Source organism: Calidris pugnax, unplaced genomic scaffold, assembly GCF_001431845.1.
Source record: "Calidris pugnax isolate Ruff unplaced genomic scaffold, ASM143184v1 scaffold150, whole genome shotgun sequence".
Lineage (NCBI taxonomy): Eukaryota > Metazoa > Chordata > Aves > Charadriiformes > Scolopacidae > Calidris > Calidris pugnax.
In genome coordinates this window covers 1314396-1326203 of record NW_015091300.1, presented here as the reverse complement: position 1 = coordinate 1326203, position 11808 = coordinate 1314396, and the positions used below count along the sequence as shown (strand labels likewise).

The 11808-nt window shown below is 46.4% G+C and overlaps 2 protein-coding genes across 4 annotated transcripts in view; both read right to left on the bottom strand.

The window, feature by feature from the left end:
• Positions 1 to 4313: 4313 nt before the first annotated feature.
• Positions 4314 to 7639, bottom strand: LOC106899125 (chromosome unknown open reading frame, human C18orf32). The gene is made up of 3 exons (XM_014960803.1): positions 7486 to 7639; positions 5847 to 6099; positions 4314 to 4577 (listed from the first exon to the last, which is right to left on the bottom strand). The coding sequence occupies exons 2-3, from the start codon at positions 6072 to 6074 to the stop codon at positions 4503 to 4505; spliced, it is 303 nt and encodes a 100-aa protein (XP_014816289.1). The 5' UTR covers positions 6075 to 6099; positions 7486 to 7639; the 3' UTR covers positions 4314 to 4502.
• Positions 7640 to 8061: 422 nt separating this feature from the next.
• Positions 8062 to 11808, bottom strand: part of LOC106899124 (60S ribosomal protein L17) — a 7378-nt gene continuing 3631 nt past the window's right edge. For all 3 annotated transcript variants that reach the window (XM_014960802.1, XM_014960800.1, XM_014960801.1), the window contains 3 exons: positions 10722 to 10820; positions 8605 to 8796; positions 8062 to 8156 (listed from right to left, as the gene is read on the bottom strand). In XM_014960802.1, coding sequence (XP_014816288.1) covers positions 8109 to 8156; positions 8605 to 8796; positions 10722 to 10820 — 339 coding nt within the window. In that variant the 3' untranslated portion in view covers positions 8062 to 8108. The remainder of the gene's footprint in view (positions 8157 to 8604; positions 8797 to 10721; positions 10821 to 11808) is intronic.

Genomic DNA, 11808 nt, shown 5'->3' with positions numbered 1-11808 from the left:
GCGGCCGAGGCGGGCGGCGCCGCGGTGCACGCCGGGAAGTGTAGTCCAGCAGCGGGAGGGAGGGAGGGCCGGCGGCCATCAACGGGGCTGTCATCGCCCGGTGTCATCCCTCCTCCCACCGAGGGACTTTCCCCCGGCGAGAGGCTTCTCTCGGTAACCAGCGGGGCGGTCGGGGCCACAGCATCGTTGTCCACGGCCTCCCCCGCCCGCCTTTTCGGTCAGCGGGAGCTGAGGTGACTCGTGCAAGCGGGACCTGAGGGAGCGGGGATTTACCTCAGGCTGCTCGAAGTGGGACTGGGGCAGCGACCGTCCCCCTGTGCTGGGCACTGGTGAGGCCCCACCTCGAGCGCTGGGTCCAGTTTGGGGCCCCTCACCACAAAAAAGACATTGAGGGGCTGGAGTGTGTCCAGAGAAGGTCAATGGAGCTGGTGAGGGGTCTGGAGAACAAGTCTTGTGAGGAGAGGCTGAGGGAGCTGGGGGTGTTCAGCCTGGAGAAAAGGAGGCTGAGGGGAGACCTTCTCGCTCTCTCCAACTCCCTGAAAGGAGGGTGTAGCCAGGGGGGGTCGGTCTCTTCTCCCAAGGAACAGGCGATGGGACAAGAGGAAACGGCCTCAAGTTGCACCAGGGGAGGTTTAGGATGGATATTGGGGAAAATTTCTTCACAGAAAGGGTCATCATGCCTTGGAAGAGGCTGCCCAGGGCAGTGGTGGAGTCACCATCCCTGGAAGGATTTAAAAGCCGCGCAGATGTGGTGCTGAGGGACATGGGTTAGTGGTGGCTTTGTCAGTGTTGGGTTGATGGTTGGACTCCATGATCTGAAAGGTCCCTTCCAACCTGGACCATTCTATGTTTCTAACTTGCTGATTCTGCCTCTGCTAATCTCCTATCCCCATCTCCGAGATGTTTTTTATGCCATCAGTAGCTGATTTTATAAGTACCAATGGGTCCTTCAAAAGGGAAACCCTTCCCAATATAATTAATCCTGAGCATAATCTCATTACCTTATTGTAGCCCATCTCTTACATGGATCTGTGAACAGAGGGAGCAAGCAGGGCGAATGCAAACAGTGCAAAGGTGAGCTCTAACCACTTCATTTACATTCCCCCATAAAAGCAAACACCTTGGCTTAGGGTTTGGTCCCTTTACCTTCACACAGTGTTTGATGGGACCCGCTGCAGCAATAAATGGACAGTGAAAAAGAGTGGCTATAAAAGAGACAACACTGTGTGCACACAAAAATGAACTGAAATACAATCCTCACACAAAATACAATTATTGCTACACCTATCGACCTATAAATGCACTATTCACAACGTTTCAAATACTTCATATGTCAAATAATTCATGTTTCAAGTATTTTATGTTTTAAATACAACTAAATAAAGATACAACGCTAGGATCTAACAACCTTTCTCAAGGCGTGTGTGCTCTCTGGACTGTTTCACTTCAAGTACTGAAGTCGAGTTCTCTACAAATATAATGACAGTCTCTAAAACCCAAAATATGATTTGGTTCATCGAGCACGTTCTAACGATCAGAAAACCGGGCAAGGAAGATAATCCCTCCTTTCATGTATTAGTCAGTTTAACAGAACAGAATTAGTTCTCACTGAAGGCAGATTTAGTTAATCGAAGTGTAAATTAAATTCCTCTTCATTTCCTTTACCTGCAGCCTCTGAAAAGACTGTTCTTTCAGCAATAATGTTCTGCATTGTACAGAAATCAAGGAGGAGTGACTCTAAGGATTGAACCTTAACAACTCCCTGAAGGCTGGAGAGTGATTGCTACATTTGGGTAATAACAGCAGATTTTATTACTGTCCTTAGCTCAGTTTTGTGGGTAGGATTTAACTCAGTTCTACGAACACATCGAAATAAAGATCATTTTCCACACAATTCACTGCTTTAGACGTCCTTAGAGGATGATGGTGTTCAGTTTAACCTGCCAGAATTTCCTTCGCTTGCAGAATCAGGCCCATCAAAATAATTGCCAGCATAAAACCATTTATTTAAGAATTTTTTTTTACATACTTGCAGTATTTTAAAGGTGTATTTCAATTAAATTAATTTTAAGTCCTTAGCACCCAGCTACCTCTGCAAAGCAACACATGGAAATTACTATGTCACGTTTAGACCTTCAGAAAAAAATATTTTAAATAAGTTCATTTGAATCTTTTTTCAAGTATTTTCAAGCATTGGTTGATTTCTTGATTCTCCTTCAATACTATTGAAATAAAACCAGAAGGTCTGAGGACTAGATTTGCAGAAGTACTTTGGTCCCTAAAGATGCCTCCTCTGCAATTTCCTAAAAGTCCTCAGTATTAATGAACCTGCTAATTGCTATAGTAAATTCCAGTAGATGCCCACCTGCCATCTTTAGGTACCTACGCCCTTTTATAAATCTTATAATAAAAATATGAACATTTTCTCAGATAAATTAAATTTACTTGATATAAATTGTCCTCTCACACGAGGATTTCCTTAATTTCTGTCTACGGATTTTTCTGAAATGGCTTTTTGTGCTTCTCTGCATCCGAGCAGATGAGCTCTACCCCTGCCCAGGCTCAGCCTTTCACCTATTTTACTATTTCACCTGATTTTTTTTTTTACAATTCACAACACAATGGGATTATTGACCTATTCTTTTTCACAAATCTCCTGCCAGGACTTCCCAGTGAAGTCCCTCATTCAGGAAGGTTCTGTGATGTACATGACTCACGTTAGCGTTTAAACTGCAGCTAATAAAAATACTTCAACAGCATTCCAGAAAGGAAAAAAAGGTTTAATTTTACTTGCACTGTCTATTTTACTTTTTGTAGTCTTTTCATAGCCCTGGTGTTTCAATACTAAGGCCTAGTTCTGCCTGTTGCCTAATTTACTAATTAGTTTCCTTCCCGTGTTATTCTTTGATGCACTTCCCCATATAATAATACCCTCAATAATGCAAAATAATTAATGAGGTCCATTTTATAAATTGACTGCATACATTTACAAAGGAAAAGAGCCCCAGTACAGCTTTTTCTCTATTTTTTTGTCCTGTTCAGAGCTGTTGGAGGTGAATCACAGAATGACACGGGGTTGGAAGGGACCTCTGGAGATCATCTAGGGTTCCCCTCCTTCTACCTGGGGCCTCTCTACAGGTTTTCCATGATTTTGTCACCACTTCAGATATTTCTAGCTCGAAAGCCTAAGAAACTGTATAAAGAAATCTATTTTTAAATAAAATCCCGGTTTCTTATCATTCAAATTACACAAGCACGTTAAAGAGATTTTAGCTGGATTTTTTTTTTGGTCTTTTTTTGTTTTTTAAAGACATCAGCATTTTAAACCACCGCAACAAAATATAAAGCAACAATTCTTTCACATCGTGCCCTTGGCTGCTCCTTTTCAGGAAAGAAAAGGCACAATATTTCGAGGGAAATAATTAACGGAATTATCAACTCGAGACTTTCTGCTTTTAGTAAGCTGAGTAAATTTTGCAAACAGCAGACCTATTTTAGCTCATCCACACATTTGACACGAAAAAACTAAACTCTCCATAATTTAACCAAGATGCTCATGTTGCCAACGATGTAAAATTCATAATTCTTTAGCGAGGTGAAAAATAGCTACAGCTTTTAAGGTGAAAGCCTGCGGTATTGCATTCGCGGCAAAACTAAGATAAATTCATCTTGGATTTATTTATTTGTAACTTATTGAAACCTAAACTCTTATCTCAGCAAATAGATTGCAGGTGAAAAGTGGTTCCAGCGAGGAAAATAAAGTACCTGGGGTTTCAAACATTTTAAATTAAGAAACTGCTGCCGTTTTAGTGGCAAAAAGAGACCCTTCTTCTCTAAGCGACAAGGGTTATCACTCAGCGCAAATGTGCAAAGAAAAAGACCAAAAAAAGTCTCAAAGTGAGAAAAATATCACCAGTTCGTATCGGACACAAGAGAATAAAATCCTCAGGAATGAATTCCTTTAATCCGTTTTCTTGTCGGAAACCTCTGTGGATCCCTTGGCGGCGATTCCATTCGCGACCCCGTTGCTTCCAAACTGGAAAGAAAAGACAACGTCGTTAACGGGATGTCAAGATGAAAAAGGGCTCCACACCCAAAACAAGAACAGTCCGTGATGAAAATGGCTTTTAGAAGCCAGGACAGTGAAGATTTATGATGAAATCTGCAGCAAACACCAAAGGGGTGGTGTCTCGTTAGAGCTGCACATAATTATTGCTCGGTGGGGAAGAAATAAGGGCAAAGACAACAAATCCAATCTTTGCATTCTGCTAAAAGAGATAATTAATAAGGTTTTCAGAGATTCAGAATGGGGTTTCAAACATTTTAAATTAAGAAACTGCTGCCGTTTTAGTGGCAAAAAGAGACCCTTCTTCTCTAAGCGACAAGGGTTATCACTCAGCGCAAATGTGCAAAGAAAAAGACCAAAAAAAGTCTCAAAGTGAGAAAAATATCACCAGTTCGTATCGGACACAAGAGAATAAAATCCTCAGGAATGAATTCCTTTAATCCGTTTTCTTGTCGGAAACCTCTGTGGATCCCTTGGCGGCGATTCCATTCGCGACCCCGTTGCTTCCAAACTGGAAAGAAAAGACAACGTCGTTAACGGGATGTCAAGATGAAAAAGGGCTCCACACCCAAACCAAGAACAGGCCGTGATGAAAATGGCTTTTAGAAGCCAGGACAGTGAAGATCTACAAAGAAATCTGCAGCAAGAACCAAAGGGGTGGTGTCTCGTTAGAACTGCACATAATTATTGCTCCGTGGGGAAGAAATAAAGGCAGAGACAACAAATCCAATCTTTGCATTCTGTTAAAAGAGATAATTAAGGTTTTCACAGATTCAGAGAATGAGATGGAGTTGGAAGGGACCTCTGGAGATCATCTAGTCCAACCCCCTACCAAAACAGGTCCCACGGGAACGTGTCCAGGTGGGGTTGGAATGTCTCCAGAGAAGGAGACTCCACCACCTCCCTGGGCAGCCTCTGCCAGGGCTCTGCCACCCTCACACAAAAGAAGTTCCTCCTCGTGTCGAGGTAGAACTTCTGATGGTCAAGTTTGTGCCCATTTCTTCTTGTCCTGTCCCTGGGCACCACTGAAAAAAGCCTGGCCCCATCCTCCTGACACCCACCCTTCAAGTATTTATAGAATCAGATCCTACCTCAGTCTTCTCCAGACTCAAAAGACCCAAGTCCCTCAGCCTTTCCTCAGCAGAGAGATGCTCCAGGCCCCTCACCATCTTTGTAGCCCTCTGCTGTCCCCTCTCCAGCAGTTCCCTGTCCTTCTGGAACTGGGGAGCCCACAACTGGTCCCAATGCTCCAGCTGGGGCCTCCCCAGGGCAGAGCAGAGGGGCAGGATGACCTCCCTCCACCTGCTGGTCCCACTCTTCCTGATGCCCCCCAGGATGCCATTGGCCTTCTTGGCCACCAGGGCCTATTGCTGGCTCATGGTCATCCTGTTGTCCACCACGACTCCTAGATCTTTCTCCTCAGAGCTGCTCTCCAGCAGGTCACCCCCAACCTGTCCTGGTGCAGGGGGTTATTCCTCCCCAGGTGCAGCACCCTACACTTGCCCTTGTTGAAGTTCATCAGGTTCCTCTCTCCCCAACTCTCCAACCTGTCCAGGTCTCCCTGTGTGGCACCACAACCTTCTGGCGTTCATCAGGTTCCTCTCCCCCCAACTCTCCAACCTGCCCAGGTCTCGCTGTGTGGCACCACAACCTTCTGGCATGTCACCACCCCTCCCAGTTCTCCCCCATTACAAGCAGCAGAACTAACTGAAAAGTGGAAAATAGCCCTAAAAACACCTTTATCCGTGTTTCCCTCCTTAATTAAACCCATTAATCTTACTTTATATATTCCGAAGTCATCCTCCTGGTCTCTCTTGGCGCGTGAAGGTGGCCGGGGATATCTGGTGCCACCTCCTTGACCTTGATTCATGGCCGTGGTTTCTTCCACCGCTCTCTTGGGCCAGACGCGCTTAACGAAGGGCGCGATAACGGGGTAGATGTAAGGTTCCAGGAACTTCTTGTAGACCCAGAGGAGAATGGGAATGACGATACAAGGAATGCACACCATGGTTTCCTCCTGCTCTGGGACAAAGCTGGAGAAGGGAGAAAAAACAAGAAGACAATGATCATGTGGCACCAATTAAGAAACGGCTTAAATAATTAAAAAGGAGCGTAGTTGATATTCAAAAATTAAAGATTCTTCACGTTCAAGTATCCAAAATGCTTTATGTTTCCATCTTGTAGAGCCCCCTTTTTAATTAAGGTGAAATTAAGCAGCAGGACTCAAATCCATCTAATGATTTGCTACACCTCGAAGGGCAAATCGGTGGGAAGGAGTTAATTAGGATCCAGTTAATTAGGATCGGAGCTCAGCGATGTATTAGACGTTCCTCTGCACGGCTCAGCTTTGCCCTTCGCAATCCTCCTTTCCCAGGCTGCCGACATCCAAATTCCCACTAAAAAAAGGGAAAAAAAAGCTTTCCAGGCTGGAAAAGGAACAAGTAGATGCGGAGGATTCGCTTGAGATCAGAATTTCACTTTTTTTTCTTAAAAAAACCCAACAATTCTAAAGATTTTTAGCCCCAGGCTCTGCGGAGCAACGATATCCATTCCCAAGTGACTGATTCGGCTCCTGCAGGATCTGAAGTCAGAGAAGCATCTTAAATTAAGACGACATTAACGAGGGAATTCATTAAAGCCCTTCAAAAAAAGCTAATTGCTCTATTTTCTCCGCCAGAACTGAATTTTTGGGGGAAGAATTCGTGGATTTGGCAAGAGGGAACACCCCACCTGTGTGAGGTGACGGCCGGTATCAAGGATCCAGCCCCCCAAAAAAAACAGGTTTTGCCTCTAAAAACCAGTCAGAAGGAGCATAGTATATTAATTTTTTATATAATATTTGTTTATTTAATATTCAATTATTTATATAATATTTAAATATCCTTCAGGACTTTCCTCCGTGGTTTTGGGGATGGGCCGGTGGCTGATGAGGAGGCAATTAATTTACTGGCCAAAAAAAAGGAACAAAGCGACACAAAAACCCCACTAACAAAAGAAAATAAATCGAAATCGTAAAATTTTAAGAGCAAACTTATTAAAGCTTTTTTTTTTTCTTTTTTTACATTAAAAAATCCCTGTGTTTCTGTCTCGCAGGGCGACCTCAGGGCCGAGCCCTCCCCAGCCTCCCGGCTGGCCTGTCCCGGTAACCGGCGGCATCCCCGCCTTCCCTCGGTACCGATATCAAGGCTGGAGAACGAAAACCTTCGGAATCGGTAAATTTTTCCCTCAGAAACGTGTGGAAAACGAAAAACTCCACAGCGCGGCCTGAGCTGCCGCCTTTCAGGGAACCGCCACCCCCCCTCCCCGGTTAACGGAGCCGCGGAGAAGGGAGCGAGCGGCCAAACCGGGCCGGGCCCAACCGGGGAAGCGGGTACGGAGCGAAGGGAGCACCGGGGGAGGCGCCCCGGCCCCACACTCACCTCACCGGCCACCGACCCAGCGCCGTTACCGGCCGCCGCCGCCGCCTCCTCCTCCTCCTTCGTCCCACCGGCACCGGAAACGCGGCCGCACTTCCGGTTGGCGCGCACCACCCACTCGCAGCCAATAGGAGGCGGCGGGGAGCGGGTCACTCGGCCCAAGCCCCGCCCCATGAAGTCCGCCTCAGCCCCCTCCGGCCGCGATTACCTTTAAAACAGCGCAAAATACGCGCACAAAACCCCCCATTTTTTAAATAAAAGTTGTTTTTATGTCACCGACAGGGCTCTGGGGACACGGAGCTGCTGCTGGGCGGTGCCCAGAGCCGAATACTGGAGAGGGGGTGGGGAACAAACACCACCATTTACATCCAATTACCTTGTTTTACAGATTAATATTATTTTTTGTATATATAATGTAAATAAAAATATTAAATTTACTATATTCAGCATCCCTGTGGCTGAGTAATTGGGGTGGCACCACTCTGCCCACTCCCCCAGCAACACGCCAGCAGAGGCACCAGGCACAGCCTTGAAAGATGAAGGAAAGGTGCCCCCTCCTCCCCCAAAAAACCACCCCAATTTAATTCTTTTTAAAATTTTATTTCTGTACATTTCTCCTGTCATGTTTACTCCCGAGCCATCAGCTTTTGCTTCTTCAGCTTCTTCTGGGAAATCTGGAAAAGAAAAAAGAGAGAGAAGTCAGCAAAATGAGCTACGACATCTTAAATTGAGGCTCATCCTTTGAACCGAGATTTCTTGGGAATTTCTTCACCTTTTTACAAAGTATTGCACTAATTACACCTGCAGATAATTAAGCATCCTTAAAATACTGCCTACAGGCTGTCAACTTGATTTAAATTTTATCCAAACGCATCGTATCCCAACGGAACAACCCAAACACACGTCCCGGGCTGCGCAAGGAGGAGATACCAACCCTAAGTTCTCAAATTCACAATAAATATCGAGGTTGCTCAGAAATAACTCAGTTTTTTTCATGGATGTTCCAAAGGTGTCCTAAGATGGTCATCACCGCAACCCCTCCGTCTACGGAGCCGCCATTTCGTGATGGCGACGCGCTCCGAGAGGATGATGAAGGACCCGCTTCGTTAATGAACTCCCTACCTTTTTCTTCTGAGCCACCTCCTCCTCAGGCTTGGGGACGATCTGCTCCTTCTCGGTGAGGATCATCTCGATGTGACAAGGGGAGCTCATGTAAGGGTTGATGCGACCGTGAGCCCGGTAGGTGCGACGACGCATTTTGGGAGCTTTGTTGACCTGGATGTGCTCGATCACCAGAGAATCCACGTCCAGACCCTGGTGGGGAGAGGGAGAAAGGTAAAACTTGGGAGTTTTCTCCTAAAATAAATAACCTCCAAGGAATTAGGGCTACAAAGATGATGAGGGACCTGGAGCATCTCTCTGCTGAGGAAAGGCTGAGGGACTTCTTGGGTCTTTTGAGCCTGGAGAAGAGAAGGCTGAGGGGGGATCTGATCAACGCCCATAAATACTTGAATAAATACTCAATGACTGATAGTCTCCGCAGAGCAATTAATTGCCGATGGTTTCAACCATTCAAGGGTTTAATTGACACAAAACATCCCTTTTTGGGAGCAGTCTAAAAAAGCAGCCACATTTCAAGTGGGCAACGGAAAGCAGAAGGTGAAGAAAGGCTTCCACCTGGAGACAAAGTCAGTGGTAACTCACTCAATGACTCCACAGAGCGATTAATTGCCGATGGTTTCAACCGTTCAAGGGTTTAATTGGCACAAAATATCCCTTTTTGGGAACAGTCTGAAAAAGCAGCCACGTTTCAAGTGGGCAATGGAAAGCAGAAGGACATGTTTGGAAAATCCACATGTAACTCACTCTTAACTTGAACACCTAGGTTGGTTTTAAACCTAAAAAAGGGATTGCATTCTTCCTAAACCAAGTTTAGAGGGAGTGTTAGGACCACGAAGATGACGATGGGCCTGGAGCATCTCTCTGATGAGGAAAGGCTGAGGGACTTCTTGGGGCTTTTGAGTCTGGAGAAGAGAAGACCGAGAGGGGGATCTGATCAAGACCTAGAAATACTCCAAGGGTGGGTGTCAGGAGGATGGGGCCAGGCTTTTTTCAGTGGTGCCCAGGGACAGGACAAGAAGAAATGGGCACAAACTGGAACATAATGAGGGTGGCAGAGCCCTGGCAGAGGCTGCCCAGAGAGGTGGTGGAGTCTCCTTCTCTGGAGACATTCCAACCCCACCTGGACACGTTCCTGTGCAACCTGCTCTGGGTGGCCCTGCTTTGGCAGGGGGTTGGAGGAGATGATCTCCAAAGGTCCCTTCCAACCCCTCATCATCCATGATTCTGCAGATGATCTCCAGAGGTCTCTTCCAACCCCTCACCATTCCATGATTCCGTGTGACTTCCAGCAAATAAAGCAGCCCAAGTCAGCAGCGCCGCAGAACGGAGTATTTTCCGAGGCAGCTCCAGCTGGAGCCACAGAATCCACCCACCACCCGTCAGCACGTCCCAATTAATTGAAAACGACGCTAATGGCTCAGAAAAAGATCTTTTTTTTTTCATGGTTATTCCAAACGGAGTATTTTCCGAGCCGGCTCCAGCTGGAGCCACAGAATCCACCCACCACCCATCGGCACATCCCAATTAATTGAAAACGACGCTGATGGCTCAGAAAAAGTTCTTATTTTTTTTCATGGTTATTCCAAAGGTGTCCTAAGATAGTCATCACTGCCATCAAAGCGACCGAATTAAACAACAAGAATGTTACAAAGATACAAATTGACCAGAAATGCACAGATTTTGCTTGGTTTTGTAGGTTTTAAGAGATTTAAACCCCAATTTCTTCCAAGCAGATGATAACCCTGCAGGAGAAATATGGCCTTACCCAGCCCCAGGGGGGTCAGGGTGACCCAGGGTGACAATGACACCGCCTTTTTAGTGACACCCACCTTGAGCTCAGCGTTGCTCTCTGCGTTTTTGAGCATGTGCAGCAAGAATGTCCTAAGATAGTCATCACTGCCATCAAAGCAACCAAATTAAACACCAAGAACGTTATAAAGATACAAATTGACCAGAAATGCACAGATTTTGCTTGGTTTTGTAGGTTTTAAGAGATTTAAACCCCAATTTCTTCCAAGCAGATGATAACCCTGCAGGAGAAATATGGCCTTACCCAGCCCCAGGGGGGTCAGGGTGACCCAGGGTGACAATGACACCGCCTTTTTAGTGACACCCACCTTGAGCTCAGCGTTGCTCTCTGCGTTTTTGAGCATGTGCAGCAAGAATTCCGCGCTTTTCTTGGGCCAGCGTCCCTGCGTCCAGCCCCACTGCTTGGCCTGGATGGAGAGGACAGGAAAAGTGGAGGTTTTTACCCCAGTACAACATAACCGAGCCTTTACACGCCCAGAAATGGCTTACAACCCTTTTAATTAAGGTTGATTATCCAAAATAATTAAATTAAACCAATTAATTGATGCTGGGAATAGATGCAATGCCTGTTGTAATGGAATTTAGGCTATTTGATTTCAGCACACCATCTCCCAGAGCATCCTGAGGTTAAGAAGTGTGGGTTAGAAGAACGGACAGTGGATGAAGGGATGGAACATACCCTCAGCAAGTTACAAACTGGGAAGGGTGGTTTTCACACCAGAAGGCTGTGGTACCATCCAGCAAGATCTGGGCAGGTTGGAGAGTTGGGCAGAGGAACCTGATGAACTTCAACAAGGGCAAGTGTAGGGTGGTGCACCTGGGGAGGGATAACCCCCTGCACCAGGACAGGTTGGGGGTGACCTAAGGTTGATTATCCAAAATAATTAAATTAAACCAATTAATTGATGCTGGGAATAGATGCAATGCCTGTTGTAATGGAATTTAGGCTATTTGATTTCAGCACACCATCTCCCAGAGCATCCTGAGGTTAAGAAGTGTGGGTTAGAAGAACGGACAGTGGGGTGGGTTGAAAACTGGCTGAAGGACAGAGCTCAGAGGGTTGTGATTTGTGGAACAGAAACCAGTTGGAGGTCCCTAACAAGTGGGATCCCCCAGGGGTCCATACTTGGTCCAAGGGAGGGATAACCCCCTGCACCAGGACAGGTTGGGGGTGACCTGCTGGAGAGCAGCTCTGAGGAGAAAGATCTAGGAGTCCTGGTGGCCAACAGGGTGACCATGAGACAGCAATGGGACCTGGTGGCCAAGAAGGCCAATGGCATCCTGGGGGGCATCGAGAAGAGCATGACCAGCAGGTGGAGGGAGGTCATCCTGCCCCTCTGCTCTGCCCTGGGGAGGCCCCAGCTGGAGCACTGGGTCCAGTTCTGGGCTCCCCAG